General features: G+C 44.3%; 1 protein-coding gene and 1 non-coding gene across 2 annotated transcripts in view; both read right to left on the bottom strand.

Moving 5' to 3' along the window:
• Window positions 1–11,277, bottom strand: part of TOMM20 (translocase of outer mitochondrial membrane 20) — a 14,829-nt gene extending 3,552 nt beyond the window's left edge. Inside the window, exons 1-3 of the mRNA XM_034765086.1 lie at window positions 11,025–11,277; window positions 1,454–1,500; window positions 545–626 (exon numbers count right to left, since the gene is read on the bottom strand). Coding sequence (XP_034620977.1) covers window positions 545–626; window positions 1,454–1,500; window positions 11,025–11,148 — 253 coding nt within the window. The 5' untranslated portion in view covers window positions 11,149–11,277. The remainder of the gene's footprint in view (window positions 1–544; window positions 627–1,453; window positions 1,501–11,024) is intronic.
• LOC117875693 lies at window positions 9,844–9,981 on the bottom strand. Its single transcript, XR_004645332.1, has one exon. It is a non-coding gene; the product is annotated as a small nucleolar RNA SNORA14 (small nucleolar RNA).
• Window positions 11,278–18,123: the final 6,846 nt, after the last annotated feature.

Here is an 18,123-nt window from a genome sequence, read left to right as displayed (position 1 = left end):
AATTGGCCTCTCAGAGGTGGTAAGACAACTCCCACCTGTTTATGCTCTCTGTATGTGTGTATATATATCTCCTCAATATATGTTCCATTCTATATGCATCCGAAGAAGTGGGCTGTAGTCCACGAAAGCTTATGCTCTAATAAATTTGTTAGTCTCTAAGGTGCCACAAGTACTCCTGTTCTTCTTTATTTGAAATATTCAATATTGTGTGGGAAAGTGTTTCTTCCCCATATTTTTCATTTCTTCCCAAAGAAAAGACTGCAAGTCAATTTTAACTTGTACATAGCTGCAGGAGAGATGGGAGAAGTGTCAAGAGAACTGCATGAGAAATTACAAAAGGTGACAATAGAAGAGAATATTAAAATGGCACTTTGACCTACATCTGTTAAAACAATCTTTGCACAGTTTAAAAATATGGCATATTAAAGCTCTGCAAAACATTTAGTTAATGCTTCTATGTCAGGCCACAACACTCTTCTCCCTGCCAGACTGGAGAAGAATTCCTTTTATAGCTTCCCATCTTAGAGACTTTTGCAACAATCACCTTGTGCTAGTAATTCCTCGCCAAGCTGTATCTCTTCAAGGAAGAACTTTTGTACAGCTTCAGCATCTTTTAAATCAGGTAACTGTAATACACCAACAACAAAAAATTGGCAAGGTCTCAAAAAGCATCAATTAATACATAAACCACAAAAGAGCTGCAACTTAAAACAAAATTGAATAGCTACACATTTGTAGAGGAAAACTGCAAAAGGGGGTTTAAAAAGCAGCATCTTAGAATAGAATAGCCTGCTAAGTTACGAGATTTAGATGAATGTTTCTAAAGATCAGGCATGAACGACTTCAGTACATCATTGCATTTACCACTCTCTGCGATGGTGTTTTAAATTTTTATATTCAAATAATTTAAAGGAAACTACTGTTTGTTTTTTTAAAAAGAGTTTAAATTCTAAGATGCTTTGTAACAGATACACTCAATGTCTAAGTCTAACAATGTTTCTCATTTTGGGCAAGACAAACTATTTTCCACATTGCTCATTAGGGGACTCACTAACAGTAAGTAAAGATGTTATCAAATCCAAAACTTCGGCTAGAAACTTAACACTTCAGGTATTCAGAATTCATCTGACTGATCTGGTAACCATTAAACCCTACAAATTCCTAAACAGATAATCCTCTGAGGAGCTGAGCACCCTCAGTTCACACTGAGCTCAGAGAACTGGAAGAGCACAATACCGCCTAGTATTGGCCCCTCATCTGTTACGCAGAAGAGAACACAACCCCCACAGATGGTTATTTATGGAAGTCAAAAAACCCCAGTGCATATTGCAAGAGGGTTGTTAGCATTGGAAGCAAGGATACAGCACCCTTTGAACAGATCCTGCTTACAATTAATCTTGGTATAAACAAGACATTTTTCAAAATAGGACTACAGACATGAACACGGTATTACCTTGGAAAGCCCTGCTCTCTCTTTGGCAAGCTTCTGTTTCTTCCTTCCTGTAGATAAAAATATCATGGGTTTAATTTATAATTATTTTATAATCTTCTGTTTTTATTTTAAAACAGTGAATGGTCCAAAGTTATTTTCAGAATAAGGAACTGATAATTACATGTACTAAACACTTATGGATGAAGGCTGAGGGACGCAACCCAGGCCCACAGCAGAATATCAATGAACCTACTACACAAGTGGCAACTGAAAAATCCTTTAGCAAAGGATGAATTATATTCTGTGCAGTTCTCTCTCTTTGGAGACAATCATGTTTTAATGGCCATCCATCCCCTAGCCCAATCAGAGGCATTAAGGCAGAGGTGGGCAAACTACAACCCACAGAACTGTCCTGGCTAGCCCCCGGCCCCTCCCCCCACAGCCTCAGCTCCCTCGCTCCGCCACTGGCGCAATGCTCTGGGTGGCGGGGCTGTGAGCTCCTGGGGCAGAGCAGCTGCAGAGCCCGGCCTGACCCGGTGCTCTGTGCTGCGTGGCCCAGCTCCAGCCGGGCGGCACGGCTATAGCGCCGCCACCCACCGGTGCTCCAGGCAGCACAGTAAGGGGGCAGGGAGCGGGGTTTGGATAGAGGGCAGGGGAATTTGGGGTGGTGGTCGGGGTGTAGATAGGGGTTGGGGTGGTCGGGGGAGGAACAGGGGGTTGAATGGGGGCAAGAATCCGGGGGGGGGGGCAGTCAGGAAGGAGGGGGGGTTAGATGGAGCAGCAGGGGTCAGTCAGGGGACAGGGAGAAGGATGGCTGGATGGGACAGGGGTCCCAGGGGGGCCATCTGGAATGAGGGGAGGGGTTGGATGGGGTGGCGGGGGCAGTCAGGGGACAGGGAGCGGGGGTGTGTGTGGATGGGGCAGAGGTCCCAGAGGGGCCATCAGGGAACAGGAGGAGGCTGGGCCGCAACCCCCTCCCCTAACTGGCCCTCCATACAATTTATGAAACCCGATGCGGCCCTCAGGCCAAAAAGTTTGCCCCTCCCCCCTGCATTAAGGAAAGCACTAGGCATACAGTCTCAGGAAGGATGAGTTCTTCTCCCACTGACTGTACTATGTACTACAGAAACTGTACTGTTGGTTACTCCTGCTCCATGCATGCCTGGCCAAAGAAGAGACAAGCATGCAAAGAATGAGTAGTACAGGATTATTACATTAGGTGCTCAGGATTCCTTTACATATGTCTTTGCCTTCATGAGCAGCTGAAGAGTTTGGTCTTCAAATCAAGCCAACCTAACCTTGAGTCATGTTACCTCAGTGAACAGCCAGTTAAATATCCTTTTGGGTATTCTGCATCTCAGGTAGCTTATGGGCTGAAGAGAGCCCACTGGAGAAACATCACTAGCCACAAGCCCTCTCTAATAGGTAAGAGAGAAGGGTTGGCACCTGGTAAAATAGGCTCAAGTGAGCAGAAGACAACAAACTCCCCAAATAATGTTAAAGCGAAAGAGTCTGAGCAAATAAAAAACTGTTGGGAAAGAAATGACATTTACGGGATCATCAGGTAGCATAGGAATACAGAAGTCGATTTAGGGCTTGTCTACACTAGGAAGTTGTACCACTATACCAGTATGGCATAGACAGTTCAAAATAGCTCAACTCCTGTTGTCGTCAATGCAGTTAGGGATATAAACGTGCTTTATACTAGTACAGCTATTCCTCTATGGGAAGAAGAATAACTATCATTGTGTTCCCACCCTTAACTGAAATAGTTATGCTGAAAAAAAGTTTTTACAAGTGGAGATCAGGCCTTAATAAGTGTATTAGATCACTAGACAGTGAACAATTAGGGGTTGACAAAAATTGCTGATCATATGGCCCATTAGAATACACGTAAGCAATTGCTCTAATGGCCAAAAGGATATTTGGAACAGTAGAGGGTCCACACTACGAAAACATCTGCAAACCCCTGCATCAGTTGACAATTTAATGTATGAAAAACTGGAGATGTACAATCAACATTGTTTATGGAAGACATTTATAAATTTCAACTTCTATCAAAATGATACCTGCAATACTATCCTGATCCCTACATTTCCATAACACATTTAGACTACTATGCCATATTGCAGATGGAGAAATACATGAAAAAAAGATATTTGCAATATTAAACTGCAGTGCATTATAAAGAACATTTTGTCTCTAAATCTACCACTCAAAACAATTTATGCTTGAGAAATTAGTGTTCTCTCTCAGTTAACCCCCAGTTTCCTTGATTTGCATATGCAAGTTTAAGTAGTGCTAGCCTGAGACTTGATTTACAAGGAAAGCAATTTTAAAAGACAAATTTAAAAGGATCAAGAAAAACATTTAACATGTCCCTACCCTCCACGAGAATACAGAATTCATGCTGAATGCAGTAGCTGAAGTCTATTCAGCATGAGTACAGCAGCTACTACAAAATAACTATTTCCAGGGATAATCACTTCATAAATTCAGCATTCAGAGATCTGCTCTTAAGGAAAAAAAACTGGTTTTAGAATCTCCTGTCGGAACAGGAACAGACATTTAAAAATGTAGATGTTTCATGATTCATCATAAGTAGGGGAGATGCATTTTAAGCCTGCAGAAGAACAGTCTTTAAAAAGGGAGTATAGAGAAGATGCAAAAGGTTGTTATTGTCGGATTATGCCATTTTAAAAACAAGATTACATTTTGAACCTATTCTTGGGATTCAGAGATATTTTCCAGTACTTACTGCTCTACATTACACTACACAAGTAGTCCTCAGATAAAAAGCCATTGGGGCCTAGAATTGTTCAAATCAGTTCCAAAAGTTAATGCCATCATTTCTTCTAAAAGATTTTGCTTCAAGTTGATAAAAAAAGCAACCATCAGATAGCCAAACCAATTTTTTTAAATACATTACATACACCCTTGCGGAGGCACTTTGAAGCATCTGACAGTTTCAGAGCCAGAACCTAGAATGCTTACAGATCTACAGCATAAATTCACTGGTTACAACAAGTAGAGAGAACCCTAACAAATGCTTCTAGAGAATATCTGTGAATTCCTTCCACACCTGTTTGCTGCAGCAAGCTTAAAATATTCTTGGAGCAGCAGATAGGAGTACAGCTTCAGGCGTGATAGCAAGGAGCAAAGTAATTAGAAAATTAGGCCTTGGAAAAAACTAAGAACTCTCCCATACAAACCTAAATAGAAATGAAAGTTTCCATCCATTCTAAAAAAACAAAATGGTATTTTTTACTACATGAAGTTAAGGTTTATAGGAGGGCTTTGGGTTAACATAGAAACCCAAATGCTCATCTTGACTGTCTACTTTCGTACAGAGACAAGGAGAGGGAGGTAATATCTTTTATTGGACCGATTTCTGCTCGGAAGAGAGACAAGCTTTACACAGAGCTCTTCTAATCTTCAGGTGTGGGAAATGTACTCAGAGTCACAGCTAAATACAAGGTAGAATAGATTATTTAGCATAACTAGTCAAAACATTTCAAGGCACCTTTCAAGGCCACTTAGCTGTGAGACTCTGAGTATATTTACCAGATCTGAAAGCTTGTCTCTCACCAATAGAAGTTGATCTAATAAAAGACATTACCTCACCCACCTTGTCTCTCCAATATCCTGGGACCAATATGACTACACAACATTGTATACTTTCATATAGAACTGTTGTTTTGTAATCAGCATTTGTGACCTAAGGACTTCAGGGTGCCAACTGCCAAAGGGCACTGGAGTATACAGATCCTTGAATTCACCAACCCCCCCCAAAAAAACCTTATGTAAGGACTCTAATGAAAGCCTGTGTCACATTAGTCATCACAATGTATGAAAAATGTATATATGCTAAAAATTATCTTCTTGTAGTTAAAGACAGGTCATTAAAAGGCAGCATACACCTTGAGGCAAACTTCTACAGACAGGAGGTGGCTAGACATTTATCTTCCTGGTGGACCATTATGTATCTTACAATACAAGTCTGTCAGCATACAGTCTCAAATCATAAAGAAGAGCTTAGACTTCAGAAGGAAATTGACAGGAAGAGGTAACAGCAGGGGATTGCGGGGGACGGGATGGGACGACTATTTTCAAGTGAACATCAAAGGTCTGGTATATCTGGGGGTGCAGAGACATACTGGCATTCCTTCAATCAGCCATCCTGGCTGAAAACACTGGGAAAAGGACTTGGGGTGAGCTATCCTATAAGAAACAGATGGTCTTGTGAATTAAATTTAGGCTCTAGAAAGCATGTTATGATTTTGTTTCATATGTAACCATTTGTTTCCAATATTCTTTCTTACTATTATTTGAATATCTTCTTTGACAATATATTTATTCTGGTTTTCCCTATAAACATATCTAAGTGCTGTGTGTTAAGTGGAGCGGTGAATCTTATTAGCTGATGTGTAATATTCCTTTTGGAGAATTAGGCTATATCCACACTACGTACCTTTTAGCGACACAGCTGTGCTACTAAAAGGTGAGAAGTGTAGTTGCTATTTGTCGGCAGGTGCTCTCCAGCCGACAAAGCGCTGTTCACACCGGCACTTTTCATCGGCAAAATTTTTGTCATCTGGGGTGTGTATGTGGTTTTTTTTTCACACCACTGAATGACAAACGTTTCTTCATTCAGGTTCCAGTGTAGACAATGCCTTAGAGAGTTCTGAGAGTGTTCAGGGAAACAGGGTCGGGACACTTTAGGGACGCTTGAAGGTTGGTATGTGCCTATTGCTAATCTGTACAGAGAGAGCAAGGCATGTCTGCATTTTCAGAGGCTGGTGGAATTGGGGAGCTGATCCACAGCAGGCACACGACAAGACTTCCACACACTAAGGGCAGGTGGAACAAAGGTACATCACAGCATCCAAGAACCATTTCCTAAAATATAGCTTCGGGGACTAACGTTCCGAATGCTTACAACATAAAATTAGTGAAGTAACCCTGAAAATGAAAGTGCAGACAACATTTCTATGCCAACCAATACTTGGGACAAGAAACACTGAAGTCAAGTAAACACCAAATATACCTATATTAGAGTCTCACTTCAGTAATTGAAACAGAGAATAGATCTGACACTGCAGCTTCCAATAGAAATTAATCTAAGCAAGATCAAGAGACTATCACTTTCAAACACTGCACAAGAGTTTAGTGTGTCAGTCACTTTCAGGATCCATGGACAGTAATGCATTTTTTTTTTTAAATGTTTGGAACATGAATCTGGCCTATTTATTTTTGCTATGGCCTTTGATTCCCAGATAGTTTCCTAAATACATGCCAGAAAACAGAAGATATAACAGTATAGTCTTGGTGCCCTGTCCCCCTCACCACTCAGTATTAGACTATTAATTGCCATGTATATCCATATGATAGACAATCCACTGCTTCCAAACAGATACATTTCATCAATCTCTAATATCATGGAAACTTAAAAAGGTTATATTTTTTAATCTTTGGATTGTATTAATTGTTAAGATCTAATGCCTAAATTGTGTCTACTGTCTACACAAAGTAGTCATGACATTTTCCTTCTGTTTCTCTACTACTAGTGCAGTTCCACACGGTGGGAGCACCAATGCAGACCAGCTACTGCATTTTGACCACTATTTTGTCTAACTGTTCTCAGAGCAGGCCTAGTCAACAGTGGTAAAGACGCCACTGACCTGTCTACACTAACACACTCTGTTACTAGCACCTGTTGAGCTGCCCTGGTACTAGAGAAACAGTGGAAGCCACAATGGAGAATTTCAGAAAAACCTCAGTATCAATAAGGCCTTACAGTCAAGAGCCAGTCACATCAATATGTAGATCAATCTCTGATAATTTTCATATGACTTTACATTGTGCCTCTTCATATAACCTTGTGGTGGGTCTACCCACGTGTGACCTCTGTTTTCATGGGACTTTGTATCAAAGCCTCATTTAGAAACTTTGCATTGCCCTTGGTAGAATATTATAGCCCCTAAGGATAGAATAAGATAGCTAGCAGTAGAACAAGAGCTCTCCCCCCCACCCCACTCTTAATCAATTGCCCTGTTGAATGAATGAGGTGTGGATGAGCAAGGCATGGAAGGCAGCACCTCCAGGCAGCCTCAACTGTTGGAGAGGGCCTGGGAGCCAGAGCCAAGGACAATAAAACGTGTCAAGTGGGCTCATTAAAGACAAGCAGACATACTGACGGCCGGGGGGGGGGGGGGATAGAAGCAAGCACCTTCTTTTGGAAACACCCTCTTTGCAGTATTGGGACAACACTCAAAAGAAAGCAGCACAAAGGACCAATGGACACAGACACAGAGTTTAAATCTGGTATAGATTTGCATAAGAGGAAAGCTGCTATAAAAGTGAGGTGTCTTGCAGAGGACCCCGGGTCTCGTCTTGTCAACATGGGAGCATCGATCCGGATCGGCAGAAACCCGGCTCCACCCCCTCCCCGATCTAACTCACCTGGCCAGTGAAGTTAAGGTGAGCAACTAATTGGTAACAAGATGGAGTGTGTTTGTGTGTGTGTGAGAGTGTAAGTGTAATATATTATATGCATATAATACAGTGTTAATGAATACATGTATTACTAATAAATGTGGCGTTTTGTCTTATTCCCCCTGAAAAGATCCTGTGCAGTACTTTAAAAACAACAAATACACGCAAGGAACCAGAAGAGGTTCTGTATTCTGATGCACTTCACATGACATTGAAACTGAAGCTGCAGATAGGTCAAATGCAATGGAATGTATCAGTCTTTTTACACAGGATTAATAATTTACACTTATGTAGACAAGTTTCATTAGAGGATCTCAAGGAACTTTAAGGCAGCTGATCTAATAAAACAATCTCTATTATGAGTTTAAATTTGTCTTGAAAGCTCCATTAGAGACCCTTGTCAAGGCACTATCAGCTTCATTACTCGAGCATCCAGCTGGCATTTTTAGTAGTCAATATTTCTACAAGGACACTTTGCAACATCCAACCTCATTTCTGCCAAATACTTTTTTAAAAATAGCTGACAAGGTCATGATTAGTACAGAACTGGATTTATTTCAAAGTCAACTTTCCCCATAGAAATCAGAAAACAGTGGGGGTTTTAATCCAAATCCAATAATGAATAATTTCTATGCCAGGTTAAAAATATATGCAAACAGTATTTCTATGGTCCCACAAATCAGAGCAGGGGTTGAGGATGCAGCAATAGTATAGCAGATAAATGGATGTACAACTGTGTTGCTTAAGAGCATAAATCAAAGGGAAGAAATATTCCTATTGGACCTGGAGTGAAAGGCTCATTCAACACAGAAAGTTAAGATTAAATAAAAAAAGACTAAGGCTACCACATGAAACTCTACATTTTTAATAATATCAAGTAAATATCCAGTTTTCAAGATTTCAGTCAACGGTAGTTTGGAACTAACGACAGATCTACACTATAAACTTACATTGGCATAACTGAAAAATCCACAATCCTGAGTGATGCAGTTATACTGACCTAACCCCCAGTGTAGACAGCAGAGAGAGAAGCTCTCCCTTCAGCCTAGTAGTGTCTCCAGTAAAGCGCTAGAGCAGCTTTTTCAGTGTAGACCTGCCCTTAGTAATACCAAAATGATGGCAGATGGGATAATCAGGCCCAAACTCTCTCATCAATAGTATAATAGCTATCTGGCATTTACATTATGAATAAATTTATAGAACATCTCAGTATATCAGAAATATGACTATACATGGTACAAGTATACTTGGGAATAGACCAAGTCATTTTAGAAGTAAACTTAAACACCCAAAAAGAATTCATTAAGTTATAAAATTAGACTGTACTCATTTCTTTTATTCACAATTTTCAAAGCCAGAGGTGCAGAAGTGCACTATTGTAGCAATATTACAGGTGGTTCTTGCACAGAGAAACCAAGTTACCTGCCCATACATTGTATAGATACAGCTTAATACATGTTGCTTATCTGGCTTGTTGTCTGTGAAAGCTTGCCTATGAAATCAAGAAAAGCATGCTTTTGCCTGTAAATTAGTGTTTTATAAGTTACATATGACAATCCAGTCAGGGCTACTTATTGATTATTACAGTCCATATACAAGAGTGTTAAATCTTTAAGGATATTTTAAAATCCAAGATTTAGGTTGAGTACTCATGACTACCTTGACAGAAGAACGTAAATTATACCTATTTTTAGCATAGCAAGCTATGGATGTACTCCTCTTTGGCAAAAAATTCTCTTCAGCTTAGGAATTCTATATATTCAAGATTTGGTACAGGGATTCTCTGCCTCTCGACTAGCACATAAAGGTTATCAGCTCTGAGGAATGGTTTATAAGTAACTTCCAGAACTCAAATTTACAGAAAACTACAATCTTTCCTTTAAAAACATAACTCAATTACATTAGAGCATTTGATCTACTGTTGAAGATGTGAAATAACAAAGAGCCACAGGAAATTAGCTCCACATTTTGGATAGATCTTCAGTTTTTTCTTGCATTCGTTCTTATTCTGGAAGCTATGGCAATAAAGCTACCAGAGGGGTTTGAGAATGCAGTAAGTAACAGCAAAATATGCAGGCTCAGAGCCCTTGAGTGTTGCTACTTTCCTCACTCAACTCTTAGCAATTTCTCAAATCAAATTGTATGTTTTTATCCCCTTACCTCACAAATGCATTGTAACTGCAGCCAGATAATGCAATATGAAATTATTAAAAACACTCCCACATTCTCAGCCAAATTTGAAGAATAGACAAATAAATCCTTGAATTGGAATCTTAACAAATAACTTATGCAAACCACAGAAATATAGTTAGATTAAAATGGATTCTCTGGTGCTATAAAAAAATAACTATTCAGATCCAGCTAAACTTGGAGAGATTCTTTATGCTTTTTTCTATCTTCTTCACACAAATCACTGTGCACCTCAGGCGAACACACAAGTAAGCATGAGCAAAGGCAACTGCCCCAGCCTATTCTTTTTGGTCCTCTCCCTTGAGTGAGACACCCCTACACCATTTTTGCATCTGAAGATTTCCCACCCCTTACATTTTACGAGTTGCTTGGCCTACTTTGCTGTGCACATCTAGTAACCAAGGAAACAGGGTCCCACGCAGGGAGGTCTCAAGGAAAGTGGGGTGGATGGAGGAAAGACAATCAATCTGGGACAAGACGCCGCTCCTCACCCCCTCCAGCAATTTACTGCGCGCAGGACCGTCAGACAGCCTAGAACGCGTTCTGGGCAGATCGATCAACTCGCACGTGCTGGGGGAGGGTCAGCTTCCATGGGGGGGGAGGAGAAGGGGGGAGAGAAGAGACCGCGGAGCGGGCCCGCTGCAATGCAACAGAGCCCAGCTAGGGTCGTGGGGTGGAGACAGAGGCAGGGAGGGAGGCCCGCAGTGCGGGATGGGTGCGGAGCAGAGACTCCATGCGGGGGAGGAGCCGACAGGAGAAACCACGTGTGTGTCCGTGTCCCCCCTCCCGCGGGAACTCCAGCACGCGCCTGGGGCGGACTCGCCAGCGCGAGGACAGGGTGAGGTGGTGGAGCCGGTGGGGAGGGCGCGCGCGTGAGGGGGAAGGGGCGGGGGTCCCGGACACTCACGCTCCCGCAGCCGGTTCCTGAAATTGGGGTCGCTCCGTCTCTTGCGGTCGAAGTAAATGCAGTAGCCGATGAAGAGGGCCCCGCAGAGGCCCGCAGCGAGGGCGCTGGTTTTACCCACCATCATCCTGCCTGGCAGCGAGGGAAGGGCCCCGCTGCGCCAACCCCCGAAGCCGGGCTCTGCTCTGCCTCACGCGGCACAGCGCGCTACCCAGCCACCACCTTGGAGCGGGCGAAGAGAGAAAAGGCCCTCGCTTCCTGGTGTAACGTCATCGATCCGCGCCAGGAATAGCTGTCTGTCTACGTGCCTGAACGAAACACCCTGACTGCGCATGCGTGGGGAGCTCGCTCCAATTTTCACCGCCGGGCTTGACCGCAGCCTGCGATCGCGCTCGTCCCTCTGCGCATGTGCGAACGATGGGGCCCGTCCTTGTACCGACGCGAGGCTCGCGTGCTGGAGCCTGGGTTCGGTCGGGGCAGGGGGAAGCTGTTCGCGCACGTGCCCAGGCGGCTGCTCCAGCCTAGAGCGGCCCGGCCAGTGACCCGCGGGGCCGGGCGGCTGCAGCCCTGTCTCCCAGTCCCCGCTCACTGCGCTAAGGGGCGTTTCATAGCGAGGAGCGGGAGTCGCCTGTCCCCGCGTAATCGCCCCTCCCCCCACCGGCTTAGATGCCCCGCTCCGGCAGGGCTGAGCAGCCCACTGTGCTCTCGGCCACCTCCAGCAGGTGTTAGTTTGCTGCAGATCTGGGAGAGCGGCACGGTCCAGGCCTGGAGCCCAGTGTGCCAGGTGCTGCACAAACACAGAGCAGAGACAGCCCCTGCCTCAGGGAGTCCCGGGCCTCCCCGTGCAAGGTAGGAGACAGAAGGTGGATACTGACAAGACAGGGGCGCAAGGAAGCACTGAGCCAATGGTAGGATGCTGGGCCTGGCTTGGCATTTTTTGTCAGTGTCCCAGGCCCAGCAAAGGAGAGTTCTACAGTTGGATTAGAGGGAGGCCAATATGCTCACTTAGCAGCTATTTAGAGGGTGCTCCCAGGTAGGCAGTGGAGATTGTCATTATGGGCCATTTCTCTCTACCCCCATTCCTCCCAGCATGTAGTTACAGCACACGTATTTCAACAGCCACATAACATTTAGAAAACAAAAATGAAAGCCGCTCGCTAAGTCTGAAGATCCGAAAATGCTTGATAGGGTGATGGAATTACTTTTTGACCCATGGTCTTCCCAGGATAGAACTGCAGTGCCAGCTTTTTACACAGGACATTATTAATCATGTCTATTACATTAGCATTTTGGGCACAACCAAAAAGGAAGCCCCATTGTTGTAGGCATTTTACAAGTCAGTCAGTCAGTCCCTGCCCTGAGTTTACAATCTGTCTCAAACTAGCTATTGTTGAAGCCTAATCCCTGATCTTCTATGCCCCAACTTTTAGACCGGTCATCTGATTGCTTTTAAAAATAGCAGGAGTACTTGTGGCACCTTAGATACTCCTGTTCTTTTTGAGAATACAGACTAACACGGCCGCTACCCTGAAACCTTTAAAAATAGCATGTTTCTAATCAGATACATGTTACATTCTAGCAGTAGTTGCACCTTTAGCAGAGGGTCACTTACTTCATAGCTTGTGTAGCTTGAGTTTATTGCACCTTGCATTCTGGTTCTGCCACCACAAGCTCCCTTTCTGCCACTTTCCCATTCCCCGCTATTTTAGGGACCCAATCTTCCCACAGGGTTTTTTGTGTCCCCAATGCCCTTATCTGTCATACAGTGGCTGCCTTTTCTCACCAAAACTCAAGGCAATTTTTGCAGTCTTACACCCAGCATTACAATTCAGCTGCTAAAAAGAGAAGGGAATCATTGTCATTTAGAAGCCAATCTTGCAAAGTGATGAGCACCCTCAATTTACACTAAAAGCACTGGGAATTAAAGGTTCTCAGCAGGGCCAGTGTAAACACTAGGGGGTGGGGGAAAGGAAGAGGAGACCGTGGTCACCGGTCCACCTGCGGGGGTGGCTCATGGCCCTTCCAGAGGATACAGGGTTAAAGAGCTGCAAAAGTGTAACCATCCTCAGCAGGTGCCACCTTCCAAGGCTTCATCCCTATCCATCCCTGCAGAGCAGGTAAATAGAGCCCCACTTTTTGGGAAACTGAGGCAGAGAAAAGGGACATGACTTGCCCAAGGTCACCCAGGGGGTCATTGTCGGAGTCCTGCTTTGAACACAGGAGATCAAGGCTCCTAGTTCTGCGCTGGCTCGGACCATTAGACCAGAGGCCTTCAAGCTCTGAGCTCTGCACCTGCCCACACAAGGTATTAATCTGGAATTCAGGAGCAGCACCCTGTAAGTTTTCAGTGAAGAAACACAGCTGTTTTGAGCCCTTATGGCTACAAGGAAAATCTTCCAAAGGTGATGGGCGTCTAGCCAACACAGTTCTGTCTGCCTGAGTTTGCAGCCAGCCTGGGACAACAGCTCTAGAAAATGCGGCAGTGACTGTTAAGTCTAATTATGACACCCTCAGAGCCAGATTTTCATGTAACATGGGTGACCAGTTGCATGGTGCACAACCACTGCAAGTGTGCGAGTAACTCAGGTTAAGTGCAGCTGAACCCTGGGCAGGCTGTAGCACCCAAAAGATTTTTGTTCTCACACTGAATGACAGCAGATACACCAGAAACTTTACTAGGTAGAAGTTTAGTGACCACATTAGTGCCATATCGTCCCCACTCCCAGCATTGGGCCAACTGCTCCTCATCATTCTCCTGATTGCTTGTATTGTTATTGATGGGAAATCTGCTGTGGATTGAGGGGTGTATATTTTCATTAAATATGTAGACTAAATAATGAAATTCATAAATTTTCAAGCCGAATGTGCATTAATTCTAACGAACAATGCCACATTATGCAGTATTCATTTTTGAAAGTTTATAATAAGCGATGGGGGGGGGGGGGGAAAGCACGCAAGGTGGAAGTTTCGCCTAGGGCACAAAATATCCTTGCACCAGCCCTGGCTCTCAGCATCTCACATGATTTTACATTGATAGGAGGTCTCTGGGCTCAGCCTTGGCAGGCATGCCTATAACAGAGAGAACATTTAAGCTATGTCTACATCTACAAGCTTACAGTGTCACAGCTGTGCCACTGTAAGATCACTTTTGTAGCCGCGTTATGCCGATGGGAGAGAGCTCTCCCGTTGACGTAATAAAACCAGCTCAACAAGCGGCAGTAGCTATGTTGGTGGAAGAGTGTCTCCTGCCACCATAGCACTGTGCACACAACCACTTATGTGTCCGAAACTTCTGTCACTCGGGGGTGTTTTTTTCAAACCCTAGAGCAACATAAATTTTGCTGACATAAGTGGTGTAGACATGGCCTTAGACGTATGTAAAGACAAAACCAAAATGATATACTTTCCATAAGCAAAATATGACTCAACTGGTAGTACACTGCTATATAAAGATCCCATGTATGTGTTTTCTCCAACACCCCTCTTTAGTCTGATATATAAGTACAGAACACACTTGCTGCAAGTTAAAGGAACATTGTCAACTTGAAATATAGTCCCCTTCTAGGGTGACCAGACAGCAAGTGTGAAAAATCGGGACAGGGAGTGGGGGGTAATAGGAGCCTATATAAGAAAAAGACCCAAAATTCGGGACTGTCCCTATAAAATCGGGACATCTGGTCACCCTATCCCCTTCACATGTGCATTAAAAAGTAGTTTCAGATACAGCAGAACCTCTGAGTTACGAACACCAGCGTTACAAACTGACCAGTCAACCACACTCCTCTTTGGGAACGAAGTATGCAATCAGGGAACAGCAGAGACCAAAAAAGAAAAAGTAAATACACTACAGTACTGATTTAAATGTAAACTACTAAAAAAATAAGGGAAAGCAGCATTTTTATTCTGCATAGTAAAATTTCAAAGCTGTATTAAGTCAATGTTCTGCTGTAAACTTTTGAAAGAACCACCATAATGTTTTGTTCAGAGTTACGAACATTTCAGAGTTATAAACAACCACCATTCCCAAGGTGTTCGTAACTCTGAGATTCTACTGTACTATGGGTTGGATTTCAAAAGCACTGAATTGACAAAATTGCTGCCATTGAAGTCAATAGAAATGTTACCAAGAGGAGTGGGCCGGCCAATACTGAACACTTCTAAACCCACATACCCACTTTCTGTGATTTTAAAATATTCACTTTCCTAGTTTTTCTAAATGTTTCCTCTCCCCATTTGCTCTGTGAAAGACCACAAAAACAAAAGAAACTGATTTTACGGGAGAAAACTGAAAACGGACTATACAACTCTGCCAAATGCACAAACTAAACAAACTGAAAAAAAAAATTCTGATCTCTCTCAATTATAATTCATTTCTGATACAGCACTTCCACTATTACAGATGCTGAGTTGTAAAAAGCGGTTACTGTGACAATCAGAGTCCAGACTGAAGAACAGAAGGTTTAACCTCCCAAAATAAGTAATTAAACCAATTGTATACTATGTCATTGCATTATAAAAATATATTAAGGTCTGTTATGAAAGCTTATAATGTTCTGAACTTGATAGTCATTATGAGATATGTATACAGACCTTGGTTATGAATTAGTGTATTTTGAAAACTGTGCTTATAAACTTCAGCTCCATCCAACAGCAGGGCAGTAAGCAGTCAGATGAGGGGGGTGGATGGGGAGGGCACCTCCCAAAACAGTTGTTTACACAAAATTGTCTTCAAGTAACTCCATTGTCCAGCCCAGGAAAGGAGAATGATGGATGATTAGAGTTAATGGAAAGACACTGAAACAATTGGGAATTGAAAAGAACACCCTGGCTCCAGGACATCAAATAAGGAGAGAATTTCCCCACTGTGAACTGAAAGAGAGAAAAAAATGTAGAGGTTTTTTTTTATCCAAAACTTGGATGACAGTCCTGAAGCAGTAGGCTGGCTGTAAATGGTGGATCCCTCGTATAGGTAAGTGATATGCTGTGGCAATAGGTAACTCATCAGAAAAGAGATTTTATCTAATATGAAAGTGAAAAGCCTGAGGTTCATAGAATCATAGAAGATTAAGGTTGGAAGAGACCTAAGGAGGTCATCTAGTCCAACCCCCTGCTCAAAGCAGGACCAACCCCAACTAAATAATCCCAGCCAGGGTTTTGTTGAGCCGGCCTAAAAACCTCTAAGGATGGAGATTCCACCACCTCCCTATGTAACCCATTCCAGTGCTTTACCACCCTCCTCGTGAAATAGTTTTTCCTGATATTCAACCTAGACCTCCCACTCTGCAACTTGAGACCATTGCTCCTTGTTCTGTCATCTGCCACCACTGAGAACAACCTAGCTCCATCCTCTTTGGAACCTCCCTTCAGATAGTTGAAGGCTGCTATCAAATCCCCCCTCATTCTTCTCTTCTGCAGTGTAAATGAGCTCAGTTCCCTCAGCCTCTCCTCATAAGTCATGTGGCCAGTCCCCTCATCATTTTCGTTGCCCTCCACTGGACTTTCTCCAATTTGTTCACATCCTTTCTGTAGTGGGGGCCCCAAAACTGGACAATACTCCAGATGTGGCCTCACCAATGCTGAATAGAGGGGAATAATCACTTCCCTGGATCTGCTGGCAATACTCCTACTAATGCAGCCCAATATACCGTTAGCCTTCTTGGCAACAAGGGCACACTGTTGACTCATATTCAGCTTCTTGTCTACTGTAATCCCCAGGTCCTTTTCTGCAGAACTGCCATTTAGCCAGTCGGTCCCAGCCTGTGGCAGTGGATGGGATTCTTCTGTACTAAGTGCAGGACTCTGCACTTGTCCTTGTTGAACCTCATCAGACTTCTTTTGGCCCAAACCTCCAGTTTATCTAGGTCACTCTGGACCCTATCCCTACCCTCCAGTGTATCTACCTCTCCCCCCAGCTTAGTGTCATCCGCAAACTTGCTGAGGGTGCAATCCATCCCATCATCCAGATCATTAATGAAGATGTTGAACAAAACTGGCCCCAGGACTGACCTGCTTGATATCGGCTACCATCTAAGACATTGAACTGCTGATCACCCCACAATCTACCCAGCTTTCTATCCACCTTATTGTCCATTCATCCAATCCATACTTTAACTTCTTGGCAAGAATACTGTAGGAGACCATATCAAAAGCTTTGCTAAAATCACAGTATATCGCGTCCACCGCTTTCCCCATACCCACAGAATGAGTTATCTCATCACAGAAGGCAATCAGATTGGTCAGGCATGACTTGCCCTTGGTGAATCCATATTGACTGTTCCTGATCACCTTCCTCTCCTCCAAGTGCTTCAAAATTGATTCCTTGAGGACCTGCTCCATGATTTTTCCAGGGACTGAGGGGAGGCTGGGTTAGGGTTAACCTGAGGATGGTCAATGTAAACAAACTGTCTCAGCCCGCCAGCGGATTACCCTGATGGGCCGCAGGTTGCCCACCACTGCTGTAAACCCTTCAGGGCAGGGACTATCTAAATGAGGGGAGGGTAAACTACAGCCCGTGGGCCGGACCCAGCCCCTCAAGGCTTTGGATCTAGCCGGAGGGATTGTCACCCTTGTGGCACCGCGGGACTAAGGCACGCTCCCTGCCTGCGCTGGCCCCGCGCCGCTCCCAGAGGTAGCCAGCACGATGTCCCTACGGCCCCTGGGGGAGGCAGAGGGCTCTGCATGCTGCCCTCACCTGCAGGCACCGCCCCCCGCAGCTCCCATTGGCCAGGAACGGGGAACCGCAGCCAACAGGAGCTTCGGGGGAAAAGGTACCTGCAGGCGAGGGCAATGCATAGAGCCCTCTGCCCCCCACCCCCAGGGCTGCAGGGACATGGTACTAGCCACTTCCTGGAGCAGCATGGGGCCAGGGCAATCAGGAGGCCTGCCTTAGCCCTGCTGCCACCCCGGAGCCGCTCAAGGTAAGTGGCGCCAGGCTGGAGCCTGTACCACACATCCCCTGCCAAACCCCAAACCTCTGCCCTGAGCCTCCTCCCACACCCCTGCCCTAAGCCCCCTCATACATCCCACACCCTTCCTGCACCCCAACACACTGCTTGAGCCCCTTGCTGCACTCCTCCCTGCACCCCCACCCCCTCCTGAACCC

The sequence above is a fragment of the Trachemys scripta genome, chromosome 3 (assembly GCF_013100865.1).
Source record: "Trachemys scripta elegans isolate TJP31775 chromosome 3, CAS_Tse_1.0, whole genome shotgun sequence".
Lineage (NCBI taxonomy): Eukaryota > Metazoa > Chordata > Testudines > Emydidae > Trachemys > Trachemys scripta.
This window is presented reverse-complemented; position numbering and strand designations above follow the sequence as displayed.